Below are 13,752 nucleotides of genomic sequence, written 5' to 3'. Positions count from 1 at the left end.
TTGGTTGTGAAACATATTTATTTGTGAATGACTAATTGTAATATAAGTGCTTTAATACTCATTGCAGATAAAACTCATTCTAAAGTGCTAATAGATATATTCTGAATATGTGTTTCAAAATTTTGAAATGACCTATATAATGCAAAAACCTGTATAACGCAAAAGCTCTGGTCCCAAGGTGTGCGTTATAATTGTCTTCTACTGTACCAGATTTCTATTATGAACGAAATTTGGTCAAAATCAGACATTGGTTGTTCTTACTCCAAGGTGCAAAATTTATTTCTATAAAACTGAGACAGATGTAAAAATGCACACATGAAAGAAGAGGAAAAAAAGAGAGCTTCATAACAAAGAGTACTAAGACTCAGCAATAACGTACTAATAATGAAGTATGCTTACGACTATTGAGCTATAATAAATCTGAGGATTTTTCTTTCGTCAGTGAAATATGTATACCCATGTCGACATCGACATTTATCTACCTATTCATCCGCACTTTTGTTTCATCAATCATACCCTCGTGATTCATTGCCATTCAAGATAAAATGGGATCTTTGTTGAAGAAAACAGGTTTGAAGGCTGCTAAAGTGAATAATTTACTCTGTGATTTTGTCAGGAGGGGAGCATACATATAATAGAGAAAAATATGCAAATTTTGAATCATTGAAATTTGAAGAAGTGTCTCAAGCAGTACCTCTTCAGTTGAAATAAAAAAATATAAATTTTTTTAAAAGATATCTTAGTGTGTTGACAAAACTTTGGCATCATTTTTGGCGAAAAAACTAATAAAAAAATGTACCGCGTGTAAAACAATAGCGAAGTTTTAAATTCTTAATAACAGTAATTGAACATAACTAAATTTTTAATTTTCAATTTCAGTTTATTATATTCGGAAAAACAAGGTTTACTCAAATCACTCATCTGTCATGTGATTGTGCCAGTTCTTCAAATCTATTTATAAAATAAAAGCTAAAGAATTACTTTTAATATTGAAACAAAACTGAACCACTTAAATGTACTAGTTGCATATCCATCCCCCGAATTTCAGACTGGGGCAGATGAATTTATTTAGAGCAATGTTGGTAAATTATATTATCATTCAGAGTCATTCCGAAATGACTAATTGCCCCCCCCCCCCCCACCCGCATACATCCGCTCATTTTGATAAACAATACTGATTATTTTTTACCGAGACAAACTACATTAATTGCTTTGTAAAAGTTAAATAGAAACTACCTCTGCTACTTGGATAAGACTAATGGATGATATCCATTAATAAGGTGAATTAAAGAATGGTAAAATTTAGCAAGATGAAGTGAAGAACTGACTTGTAAACCAAAAAAAAATAAAATAAACTTTCGAAATTGTTGAAAACTTTCCTTTTTCCTTTCACAACATTAAAAGACTTACTACCATCTAGGCAGAATAATTTCGACATTTGTAAAAATAACTTCGAAACCGCAACTTAAGTGGTGAAATGAGCTGCGTTCAACGTCGGCAATTTTTATTTTTAAATAATTATTTTATAATCTTGCCTGCTAGGAGCGAGCAGCACTGGACCCTTCTAGTTTTTTTTTCTATGAAAGTCACAGAGATTAAAAAAAAAAAAAGATAGCACAAAGTTAATCCACATGTCTCATAGTCATCCTATATGACCGTGCATCTATTATTAAGTTAAATTGACGAATTACATCTAAGATTAAGATAACAGTAGAATGTGCGGTAGTTTAATATACTAATACTAGCTGCGTCGCCGGGCTTTGCACGGTCCACCTCGAAAATAAAAGTTATGTCAAGTGACGCGAGTTCAACACTCAGGCTTGAACCAAAAAAAAAGTCAGTGAAATTTTGTGGCAGATTGCGGAAAACCCCCATAAAGTAAACATTTTAAATCCCCTGATTACAGGAAAAGCCTCAAAACAAAAACAAGAATTTTACCTGAGCATATTCGAGAAAAAAAATGGCAACAGATCTTTCATCTCAATGATTTTCTTCACGCTCACATACATTTTAATAAAAGCATTGTTGCGGAAAGTTGAGATGAAGCACTGAATAATAATTTAAATGGAGGAAAGCCTTCGAAAAATAGGGATTTGATTTTGAAATCTAAGAGTCATAATTAATAGTTTTTAATTGATATCTCCGCTAATTATTATCGGAGGATTATGTTAAATAGCTAAACATGAAGACGGGAGGATTACGAATCCATCGATACCTGGTTCGATGGTCAGTTCACTGTCGTTCGGGAGAAGAAGCTTGGACATAGATAGATAGATAGATAGATACTCAGATTTTATATGTATAAGATAGGTAAGAAAATAATAAAAAAAGAAATTGTTTTCAAAACTTTATAGAGTTTGTACTATGTACTAAATTCTCAGACATGTATATTAAATCTACATTATAATAGATTTAATTTGTTTTTCATAACATTAAATCTGCATTTCAGTACCAGAAATCTGAATTTTAGTACCTCAAATCTGCATGTTAGTGCATTAAATCTGCGTTTTAGCTCCTCAAATCTACATTTTATTGCATCACTCCTGCATTTTAAAACGTTAATTTTACTTCAATTAAATTTTAGAACATTTAAGTAAACGAAATCTACATTATTATACATCAATAGATACAAGCGAAGACACTTACTGAATACTTTGGAATTACCCACCTAGTAGGGGCATCGCCAGCGACGTCGATGGAATGATTTCCGATAACACCAAGAAAAAAAAGGTCAGCGATAAAAGGATGGACACGGACAGGGACACCTGTCGAAGACAACGAAGTAAATATTCTGATTGATGCAGACACATTTCAAGCAGCGATCGCCATCATGCTTACACAGGGTGTCCTAAAATAGACTGACTGTTTTCAAAAACTTATACCAGGAAAACTGTGAATGATAAAAAAATAATTCCATGCAGAAAATTCATATGGCTGACTAAATATTTTCTTCCCAGAGTTGCAAATTTTAGTTCAGAAATTTTCCAACAGATGGCGCTGCAGATAGTAAGTCTTTCAATCAAAGAAAGATAGAAAATTACATCATACTTTTTCGAACAAAAAATGTTAATGAACACAATTACATGACAATATTTTCAAAATGTCCACGGTCGGCTACAATCACATGTTGCAATCAGAGAAAAAAATTGGTGAACTTCAATTCTTCCTTTTTTTTTTACCGGCTTGCAATCTGAAAACATTTTGAACTAAAATGCGGTACGCACGGGGAAAACATTTCCGGCCACATAAATTTTCTACAAAAATTTGTTTTTATCATTAACCGTTTTCCTGTTATAAATTTTTGAAAACAGTCAGTCTATTTCAGGACAGCCTGTATGTTTGACATTCTCACTCCTACACTGTAAGAAAATTCCGAAACATCACAGATTATTTCCGGGCAATGTTCCGGGATTTCACAGGTTTCCATCAGTTTCGGGTAAAATCAAGTATCTTTGAGAAAAAACTTTCGGAATCGCTACAATCTGCATGGATGCACACTTCTTATTTCTGTGATTTTCTTTCAGCTCTAAGTGTCAAAATATACGCAGCATTTTTATTAAGTGTTTCGTCTTCAGCTCTACTAGGGCCCGTCCAGATCGGCTAAAAGCCCCACGGAAGGGGGAATTGTGCTCTCTGTGTACTGTAAAATCGCAACAATTGCAGGTAAGTTACGCCTTTACACCCTTGTGCGAATAAATAGAATCAAGTTGAGTATTTTTAATTTTCGAACTTTTTAGGTTGTTCAATCTTTGTTTGTAACAGCTGTTTAGTCTATCAGTTGATTAGGCGCTATAACCTCACATTTTTTCTGTCAAAAATATTGTGTTTTGTTAAGGTGTTATAAATTTCTACAAATTTTTGCTGTTTTTTCTCAATCCGGTCACTTTTTATCTTTTTGTTATCCATGGATATTTCTTTAGAAGAGGCAGGCCATTGTGACATTCAGTAAAAATCTGACTGCAAAACAAAAGATAAAATGATTTGTGCTTTGCTAAAAACATGGTTTAGAGATCAAGAATTCAAAGAAGAGTGCAAAACTATAGTTGACTCTATGCCCGGTAGTGTAAAAATGGTTTTGTAAAAAAAAGGGGGAGGGGCATACTAAGTAGTGATTTTGATTTTATAATTAAATGATATAAATAAAGGTGATTTTGTAATATAAATTCTCTTGATTCAATTAATTTTCACAAGGGTGTACTTGCAATTCTTTGTAAGCTTTGGCAATGTTTGCAAAATGCTTTAGGAGGGCTTACTAACTACAAATGTAAGTTTTCTTAGGAGATCCCTGATTTATTTCAAGTACATGACTGGCTTTTATTGGAAAGGTTTCTAAATATTTCAGAAAGATTCCAGGTTAATTTCAGAAAGGTTATTAACATTTAGCCAGAAACTTTCCATTTCTTAACTGTGCTGTTAACTATAATAGTTTCCCATTGTTGTCGAAAACTATAAACAAACAATACTAGTTTGTTGTAAAACAATTTTTGTATATTTTAAGCTTTGAATTTGGTGGCAAATGATAAGATGTGCATTTTAATAATGTTATGAGTGGTTTGTGGTTATTCACTTTCAGGTTGAGTGGTCAGCAGACATAATTTCCATGCTGGAAACAACTGCTTTCTTTGGTCCAATAACCTTTTGCGTTGTGTAAAACTAAGTAATTTAACTTGTCTACTAATTTAAGAAACTAATGATGATTGCATCTTTTAAATTGCTAGTTCAAATTTTTACTGTCAGACGATTGCTTCTTGGCTTCTTCATCAATTGTGATTTTGATCGCCAACTTGCTGCAATTCATACAGCTATCTTTCGCGCTACTGTTGAACATGCTAAAACACATCAGGTGATTGATGACAAAGGAAAACTTATTGAGCAAGTTCTGCGATAATAACATTCCTACATTTTTGTTTTTTCTTCGTGTATGCATTTTTCCCCTGGTGGTAAAATTTTGTATTATAGCTTTCTTATTGACATGTTTCCTTCTGAAAACTTCGTTTCTTCATTGTCCGCAAAACGCGTGTACTAAACTTTAGTGACAGTTTGCCTGGCTCTGGTAAAAAGATGCATGGTCTTGGACGCGCTCAATTATGTTTCGCTTCAAAGAGGAGTAACTCTTAGATCAGCACGGTGCCAATAATCAGTGCAAAGTCGCAGTTTGAAAAAATTGTAGCGGAACCATATATATATTTTAGCTTAAACCGATTGGAAGTAAATTTATCAGAGTCAGTAGTCAGAGTGCACGTTTGTTAGAACAAGTTCTCAGTAAACAGGGTGAATTTAATTATAAAGGCGCTTCGTTTAACATTTTTGCTCGAATGTTTATACATTATTATACATTATTTCCTTCCAATATCATAGCTTAGCTAGCTTTTTATTTCACTCGAAGTAAAATAATCGTTTCATTTGCCATTATGTTAATTTCTATACAATATATTCAAGTAAAATATCCAGCAATATTAAATCCTGTTTAATCACATGCCAAACATCATTCTAATGTACCTGTTCGAAACATTATATCTGATTCTGTCTAGTTCGAATGAGAAATCAGTCGATTTATTTAATTCACTCAAATAATTCCATCGAAATTCTCTTAGTCCGAGAACCAAATGAGCATTCGATAAAGCTACTTAAATCATTAACTATAGGCTAGGTCCATACGTAGAAGTGAATGTTAACTCTTTAATCATGAATTGTTTGCTACTTGCAGTTTAATGTAAAACTAGGCAAGAAAACGTCTGTTGCAAACTCTTATAACGAAACATCAGACAAAATACTCGTACAGTGGTGATAAAAAAAAAATTGCATCACCCGCGCCTCAAAGGAGAGGAATATCATTACGACTGCATTTAAAACACAGTCAAGCATCCCGTATCCCAGACGATTTGGGGATGTATTTCTGATCAAGGAGTTGGTGGGCTTCACTTTGCGTAAGGAACAGTAAACGCTCAGGTGCATATTGGCATTTTGGAGGAGAAATTGCTTCCTACTATCCGGGATCACTTTACTTCAGTTCCAAACGTTATTTTCCAGGATGATTCTGCTCCGTGTCATAGGGCAAAACCGGTAAGTAACAATTTAAAAACCTTTATACTGCCATTAGACTTAAATTGACATGGGGTTAAGTAATTTTTTTTCTCTAAACTCACACCCAGGTTCAGAAATGGAAAAATGAGCATGGGGTCAGCAGTTTGCCTTGGCCCGGAAACAACCCCGATCTACGTAAACAATTATCGGATTCCTGCTGTTAAATTTTTATTTCATAAGGTTTGCAGAATTTCACATACATTCATCGTTAATTGGTCGACCAAAACTTCTCGCATAATCCCATTGTTGTGAAAATGCGAGGGTGATGCAATTTTTTTTTACCAGCACTACATTACCTAGAAGAACTACATGATTCCTTTTCAAGTCGCCGCTTTATGTGTATGAAATTAGAGTAAACTACAGGGTGTCCTAAATTGACTGTTTTCAAAAATTTATTACAAGAAAACGGTTTATGAAAAAAAAAAAAAAAAAAAAATCTTGCAGAAAATTCATGTGGTGGGCCGCAAGTTTTGTCCCCCAGAGTTCCACATTTTACTTCAAGAATTTTCCATGAGATGGCGCTGCAGATCGTAAGACCGCAAATCAAAGAAAGATAGAAAAGTACATCCTAGTTTTTGGAAAAATATTTTTCTTAAATAAAGTTACACAACAATATTTTCAAAATGTCTACCACCTGCTGCAGCAATCGGAGAAAAAATCGATGAATTTCAATCCTTCTTTTTTGACTTAAAGGCTTACTATCTGCAGCGCCATCCATTGAAAAACGTTTGAACAAAAAATTTAGAACTCGGGGGGAAGGAGGGGGGAGGATTACGGCTCACCTCATGAATTTTCTGCAAGATTTTTTTTTTTTTATATCATTATTTTTTTTTCTGCCATACATTTTTGAAATTATTCAGTCTATTTCAGGACACCAGGTCTATTTCAGAAAAGAGGAAACCATTAATGACGAATTCTTTTATGGTGAAACTTGGTAAAAATTGTTTCGTGAAACCTATTGACAGTATTAATGTTGCCATTTAAAATTTTTCTGATTGTTGTAATGACACAGTTGATCTAATGCTCACATCGCAGATGCATTAAAAAAAAAAAAACACTTTAATTCTAAATCCTGTTGTAACGAGAGAGCCACGTTTTAGTCTTTGCTAAAAAAAAAGGTAGACTTCAAATCTAGTTTTCGTTAGAAGCTGTCGCTTTGGAGTTCTTATCTTATTCTCACGATGGCGTTAAAATATGTGTCGCTTCCGTTAAGTACAATCGAACTACATGCTTTTGTATTGAGCACCTCTGTCGTTGCTGAAGGTTTCAAGATCTGAAAACTATTCAATTGCTTTCGTCGTCGCCGAACGTATGAGCTATGAAAAGGTTCAAGCGCAATCATTGTTTCGACTCAATTAAAGCGTGCCCTAATTTTAGAGATCTCTTTCTGATTGTCAATCACTTACTCGAACGTTTAGTGCAGCTGATCGTCTTGTCTAGAAGAAGGACACGTCTGACTGCGATGGGGGGGGGGGGGGGGTTTCAAATCCTAATTTGAGCATGCATGGTTTTCGCGCTCTGTCCTTATCCATTCTTTGTGAATGTGTTTTTGTGCTGTGAATGGTTACCTATTCTACGTGTAAATGGGTCTTTATGGCATGTTTACTGTGGAAGTTGAAGGTCACACCAAATTACGGTAGAGCTGGAAAAGTGAGGCAGTGCACTCCAAATTGCCGCCCTACCTGGCACAAAACAACAACAAAAACATCATTAAGTATTAATTTAACGTAACTGAGTTTTAGAGAAATGCCATTTGACGAAAATAAAAGCAAAGGAGTGTGGGTAATAAAAATATCATTTGGAGGAAATTAGTTCAAATAATAGGTGAAAGATCAATCTAATTTGTGGAACGATACATTAATGGTATTTTTTGACAGTTTGATGCTTTTCAGCACGATTTTGAAAGACTAAAAAATAGAAGCTCCCATTTTTATAAACCGGTATTTCGCCCTCGTTTTACTCAAACTCTTTCATTTGTTGCTACATCCCTTTGCTTCTAGTTGCGCCTTTTGCTAATTGCAGTTAGATATAGAATTGAGTAGGGAAGTAGCCAATGATCAGTGAGTCGTAGAAGTAGGCAACAGCAAGGATGCATTTTGTTTGCTGCCGCCAGCATTTTCAGTCCTTCTTCATTTATATGAAGGTCGATCAATAAAAAACGAGTCAGAGGCTATAAAAATGATTTTATTCGATATTCTTCAAAAATACTGACCAAAATTGTTTAAGCAGTTATCCCACTGGAAAATTAATCACATAATTCCGTGGTCCTAAAAGTCCTTTGGCTGCTTCTGGAACCAATTACGCACGCACTTCATCTTCCGAATGAAATGGTTGTCTCTGAAGTGCCTTCTTAAGTTCCACAAAAATGCGGGATCATGTGGGGATAGATCTGGACTATAAAGGAGGTGGTTTATGACTTCCGACTTAAATTTCTGCAAAACTTTCTCTGTTGCACTGGTTGTCTGTGGTCTAGCGTTATCGTGCAACAGGATGACAGCACGTGAAAGTTTACCGATTCCACAACAGTTGCAACAGCAACAAAATACCACAGTCGAAACAGTTTACGGCTATTGCGACTGAAGTATGTATAGATAAAATCTTTCGTACCTATTATTCAATTACGACTATAATTTAAACGGAACCAGGTGCTTCAATACCACTAACATGCATTATACATTGATGACTGCATATTTGTGTAACGGAAAACATGTTTCATTCCTACTTTACTTGTTTTTTTTTTTTTTTTTTAATATGAACGAAATATGGTTACATGTGATTTTACACTTAGTTTTTGCGTCAATTTCAAAAATTATGTTTAAAAAAATATTCTCGATGTAGCTCAAAGAATAAATTTATTTCTTATATTTCGTAGCAATTTCTAGCTGCAGTTTTGAAGTTGTTTCGATTTTTTTGGATATTTTTGTTTATTTTGAATTGCTAAAAATCTCCAATGTACACTGTAAAAAAATTCCGAGACGTTACTGACTATTTCCGTGTAACGTTTCGGGATTTCAACGGTTTTTACCCACTTCCTGGAAATATCAAGTATCCTTGTCAAAAAGTTTCCTGAATTGCTACAAGTTGTTCGAAAGCAGACTTTTCTCTGTTGTAAAAAATATTTTTAGCTCCCAGTTTAAAGAATCACTGAAAGTGTTTATAAGGTGTGCCGGCTTCTGTGCGAATACGGCTTGTTTATACTAACTAAACTCCCAAAAGGAGCTATTAAGTATAGACTACGTAGCTTTGCAAGAACTGCAATCAGGTGAGATGCTTGATACTTAAAAGCAATTCTGGCTTAGCTTTGGCCATGTGGACGATATTGTTTTTGGAACTGTCTTGATAAATCAGTAAGGTTCCAAGCTTTTATATTATTCCTACTTCAGATTACTCTAAAATTCCAATGGCACGACTGGCTTTAAACGGGAAGATTCTGGATTTTTCAGGAAAGTTACTGAGTTTTTACGGAAAACGTTCCTGGGTTTTGCAAGGCATGTTAATGCCATAGATTGGGCACATCAGCTGCCTATTATTTTCCAGGAACGTTTCTGAATCGTTTTTACAGTGTATTTCCATTAATATGAAAACAATAACTCATTTTGTTATTTAAGAAACGTATTTAATAACAAGAAAGTCTGTCTCTTAGCCTGTCTGAATGTTTTCCTCAAATATTCTTTAATTATTAAAAATACATATATCGTTGCTTCGTTGCCTCAGAGCAAGAGTAAAATATGTAATCCCACAATTAACACTAAAATATCTTACTGTTGCTCTGAGAAAAAGATGAGAGAGAGAGAGAGAGAGAGGCAACGATATAAGTACTAACATTCCATAAATTTAATTTTTAGTGTTGATTTATGCTTACTTGTAGGTATAAAAACATATTGTTTTACTCAAATTAATTATTTGAAAATTCGAGCTACATCATTTCATAGTTTGCTCCAAGGTTTTCATGTTTTTCTCCTGGTCTGGGAATGAATTCAATTATTATAGGCAAAATGATATTACGAATCTGCGGTACAGCAACTGTTTACAATCACAGTTTTGTTGGACTCCTGGAGTATTTTGTAGTTCTGATTTGCCTGGTTGTCTCATTGTAATTATGGAAAAAAACTGGGGTATATGTAGCATTTTGCTGTCACTTTCCGGGACAACATTCTTGTTTTACATAAAAGGTTTTTGAAAATTATTCCTGTTATGTGTAATTTAACCTGAAATATAATTCTGGGTTTTGGTAAGAGGCTCTGTTGAAAACAAATGTCTCTCTACTAGCATGTTCCATGCCAGAGCAGCATACACTGTAAAAACGATTCAGAAACGTTTCTGGAAAATAATAGGCAGCTGATGTGCCCAATTTCTGACAGTAACATATCTTGCAAAAACCAAGAACGTTTTCCGATAAAAGTCAGTAACTTTCCTAAAATTATCCTGGAAGGTTCCTGAAGAATTGGGAAGTCTCTCCTGTTGCCTGTTACAGCCAGTCATGTCTCGGAAATCTTCCAGAAAAATTAAGCGGGATTAAAGCAATTGTTAAAAAGCTTCCTGATTTCCCAAGAAAGCTCCAGAAGCATTAGAGCAACTATGGCCAAAGCTATGCGAGACTGAAAGTAAGAACCAAGAATTTTCATTGCCTGCAATTTCTGACTTGAAATCGGCAGCTATTCAATGACTTATATCGCTCCCACTAGGGGCGTAGTCAATTTGGATGGGCAGTAATCGAACAGGAACCGATACACTTAATAAACAGGCACATACAATCTTTAAACTGGTGTCTAAAAATATTTTTTCACAACAGCATTCGTGTAACTTGTAGCAATTCACGAAACTTTTTTGTAAATATACTTGATTTGACGGTGAAATAGGTGAAAACCTCTGAAATCCCAAGCGTTCCCCGGAAATACCCAGTTTCGTTTTGGAAGTTTTTTACAGTGTAGCTAAAATGTAATATAATTAAAGTTAGACTCAGCACGCCATTTAAACAAAAAAATACTATTTTTATTTTTTAAAAAGTTGATTATCAGAAAATGTCAAGTTTTGAAGAATATACTCAGTGTCTACTGCTTTGAGGGTAAGCAACAGTTTGCAATGCAGAAGCCAAACAGAGTGCCTCACCTTTTCGCCCGAGTCCGAGGGGAGGTAGAAGACGAGGACGGAGAGCCCCGAGATGCCGACGCAGGGGATGATGAGGTTGACGGTGTAGAAGAGGGTCTTCCTCCTCAGGGTGATGTTGAAGGTGATGTCGGGGTAGGGCTCGATGCAGCAGCTGTAGTGGCGGACGCGCCGGTGGGCGGGCACGGCCATGATGTCCCACTCCACGCTCAGGTAGAACTCGCTCAGGTCCATTCCCACGGGCACGGTGTCATTGTCCGGGATCTCCTCCAGGTGCTTCAGGTCCACCTGAGGACGAGAGAAACCCTGAATACAGCAATGAATTGCAACAGTTTGAAGCACATATGCAAACTGAATTGTGTTTTTGGGTTACGGAAAGGTGTCATTGCCCTCCAAGTGGTTCAGGTACACCAGAGGACGAGAGAGATGTTGAACATAATAGTAAATCACATGGGTTTAACGCATATTTGAAAATTGGAATGTGTTTTGAGGTTTCATGTCCATGTCCTCGGGCATGGTGTCGTAATCCTCCTGGTGATTCAGATTCACCCGAGGATGAGAAAGATGGTGAATATAGGAATGACTCACAAGGATTTCACGCATATATGCAAATTGAATTGCATGTTGACGTTACACGTCAATATTCTTGGGCATGATGTTGTTGTCCTCCAGATGATTCAAGTTTACCTGAAATAGAGAGAGAGGCTGATTATAACGATGAATCACCAGGATTTAATTCACATATGCAAATTTAATTGCGTTTGAAGTTATATGTTCATGCCCTCGGCCATGGTGTCGTTGCTCTCCAGGTGATTCAGGTCTATCCGAAGACGAGAGATGGTGAATATGACAAGGAATTACAAGGGTTTAGCTCACATGTGCAACTTGCATCGTGCTTTGCGGTTACATGTCCAGTACAAACCCTCGAACAGGGTGTCGTTGTTTAGGGTCTCCTCCAGGTGTTTCAGGTCCACCTGAGGATGATAGTGATGGTGAATGGGACAATGACAAAGGTTTAAAGCGCATAGAAAAATCGAAATGCATTTTAAGGTTACAAGTTTATTTCCAAGGGCACGGTGTCGCTGTCCAAGATCTCTTCCAGGTGTTTCACGTCCACCTGAGGATGAAAAAGATGCCAGATGCAGAGTAGGACAATGACAAGAGTTTGACACACGAATGCTGAAATGGAAAAATACACGAGTTTCAGGAGTCAACAACTCAAATTGCTCCAAGTCGAATTACTTTCATTCGAAGATTTTTTTTCCCTCACTCTTCTCACATAGTTCAAAGCTGTGGTGAGTCGCAGGAATGGTAAACCATTCAATTATTTTTTTAATAAAAAAAAACTATGCAATGTTTAAGCAGTTTTTTCCCTCACTCTTCTCACATAGTTCAAAGCTGTGGTCAGTCGCAGGAATGGTAAACGATTCAATTATTTTTTAATTAAAAAAAACTATGCAATGTTTAAGCAGTTTTTCGTTGGTTTGATGCCAGTTAATGCAATAACACTGTTAAAATATAGGAAAGACAGATGAAAACGAAGAAATTATGATTCAAAGTTACCACACTGTAAAAATAATTCAGAAACGCTCCTGGAAAATAATGGACAGCTGATGTGCCCAATTTCTTCCAGTAACATATCTTACAAAAGCCAGGACCTCTTTCCGCTAAAATTCAGTAACCTTCCTAAAATTATCCTGGAAACCTCCTGAAATATTCAGAGATATTCTTTCAGAGTAAATTTAGGTAGGTATAATATAATAGCTTGGCATCTTTCTGATTTATCAAGGAAGCTCCAAGAGCATTATTGCAAACATGGTCAAAGCTACGCCAGATTTGCAAGTAAGTAACGAGAATTTTACTCGCCCGCAATTCTTGCCAAGATTCGTATTCCATACTTATTCACTCCCTTTGGGAGCTTAATTAGCATGGACGAGCCGTAATCGAACTGAAGCCGATGCACTTTTTAAATGCGCTTAGTTAATTTTTAAACCGGGAGCTAAAAATATTTTTTAGAGCAGTGAGAAGCCTGAATTCTCGCGACTTGTAGCAATTCAGGAAACGTTTTGACAATGATACTTGATTTTTCTAAGAAGTGGACAAAAACCACCGAAATCCCCGAAAGTTACACGGAAATACTCAGTAACGTTTCGGAATTTCGACAGTGCATAAGTGACGAAGTTTATGATTTATTTTGTAAAATGGACATTTTTACACACACAAACACACAAACACACACACACACACCTAAAAAACCTTTAGAAGTTTAAAAGTATATTGATCAATTAACGACCAAAAAAATAAAAAAAGTGGGTAATTATTTTCATTAGCTTTTATTATAAAGCATTCTCCTCATTATCACAGAATCCAAAAAAAAAAAAAAGATTCTTTTATGAAAAGGGTGTTATTCCACATCAATTTCCTTAACGTTAAGTCTCAGCGATAGTAACAAAACAAGTCCCAAACTGTAATAAATAGCCTTCTATCTATAGCGTGAGAAAGAAAGAAAAAAGGACAAAATCTAACTTGGCTTTGTTTTTAAGGAGAGACAAACCAGATCAG

General features: G+C 35.5%; 1 protein-coding gene across 1 annotated transcript in view; it reads right to left on the bottom strand.

The window, feature by feature from the left end:
* The window catches only part of LOC129227986 (acetylcholine receptor subunit alpha-like 1), a 175,677-nt gene that overhangs the window by 27,672 nt on the left and 134,253 nt on the right, over positions 1-13,752 (bottom strand). Inside the window, exons 5-6 of the mRNA XM_054862612.1 lie at positions 11,194-11,478; positions 2,669-2,765 (exon numbers count right to left, since the gene is read on the bottom strand). Coding sequence (XP_054718587.1) covers positions 2,669-2,765; positions 11,194-11,478 — 382 coding nt within the window. The remainder of the gene's footprint in view (positions 1-2,668; positions 2,766-11,193; positions 11,479-13,752) is intronic.

Source organism: Uloborus diversus, chromosome 8 (genome assembly GCF_026930045.1).
Source record: "Uloborus diversus isolate 005 chromosome 8, Udiv.v.3.1, whole genome shotgun sequence".
Classification (NCBI taxonomy): Eukaryota; Metazoa; Arthropoda; class Arachnida; order Araneae; family Uloboridae; genus Uloborus; species Uloborus diversus.
This window is presented reverse-complemented; position numbering and strand designations above follow the sequence as displayed.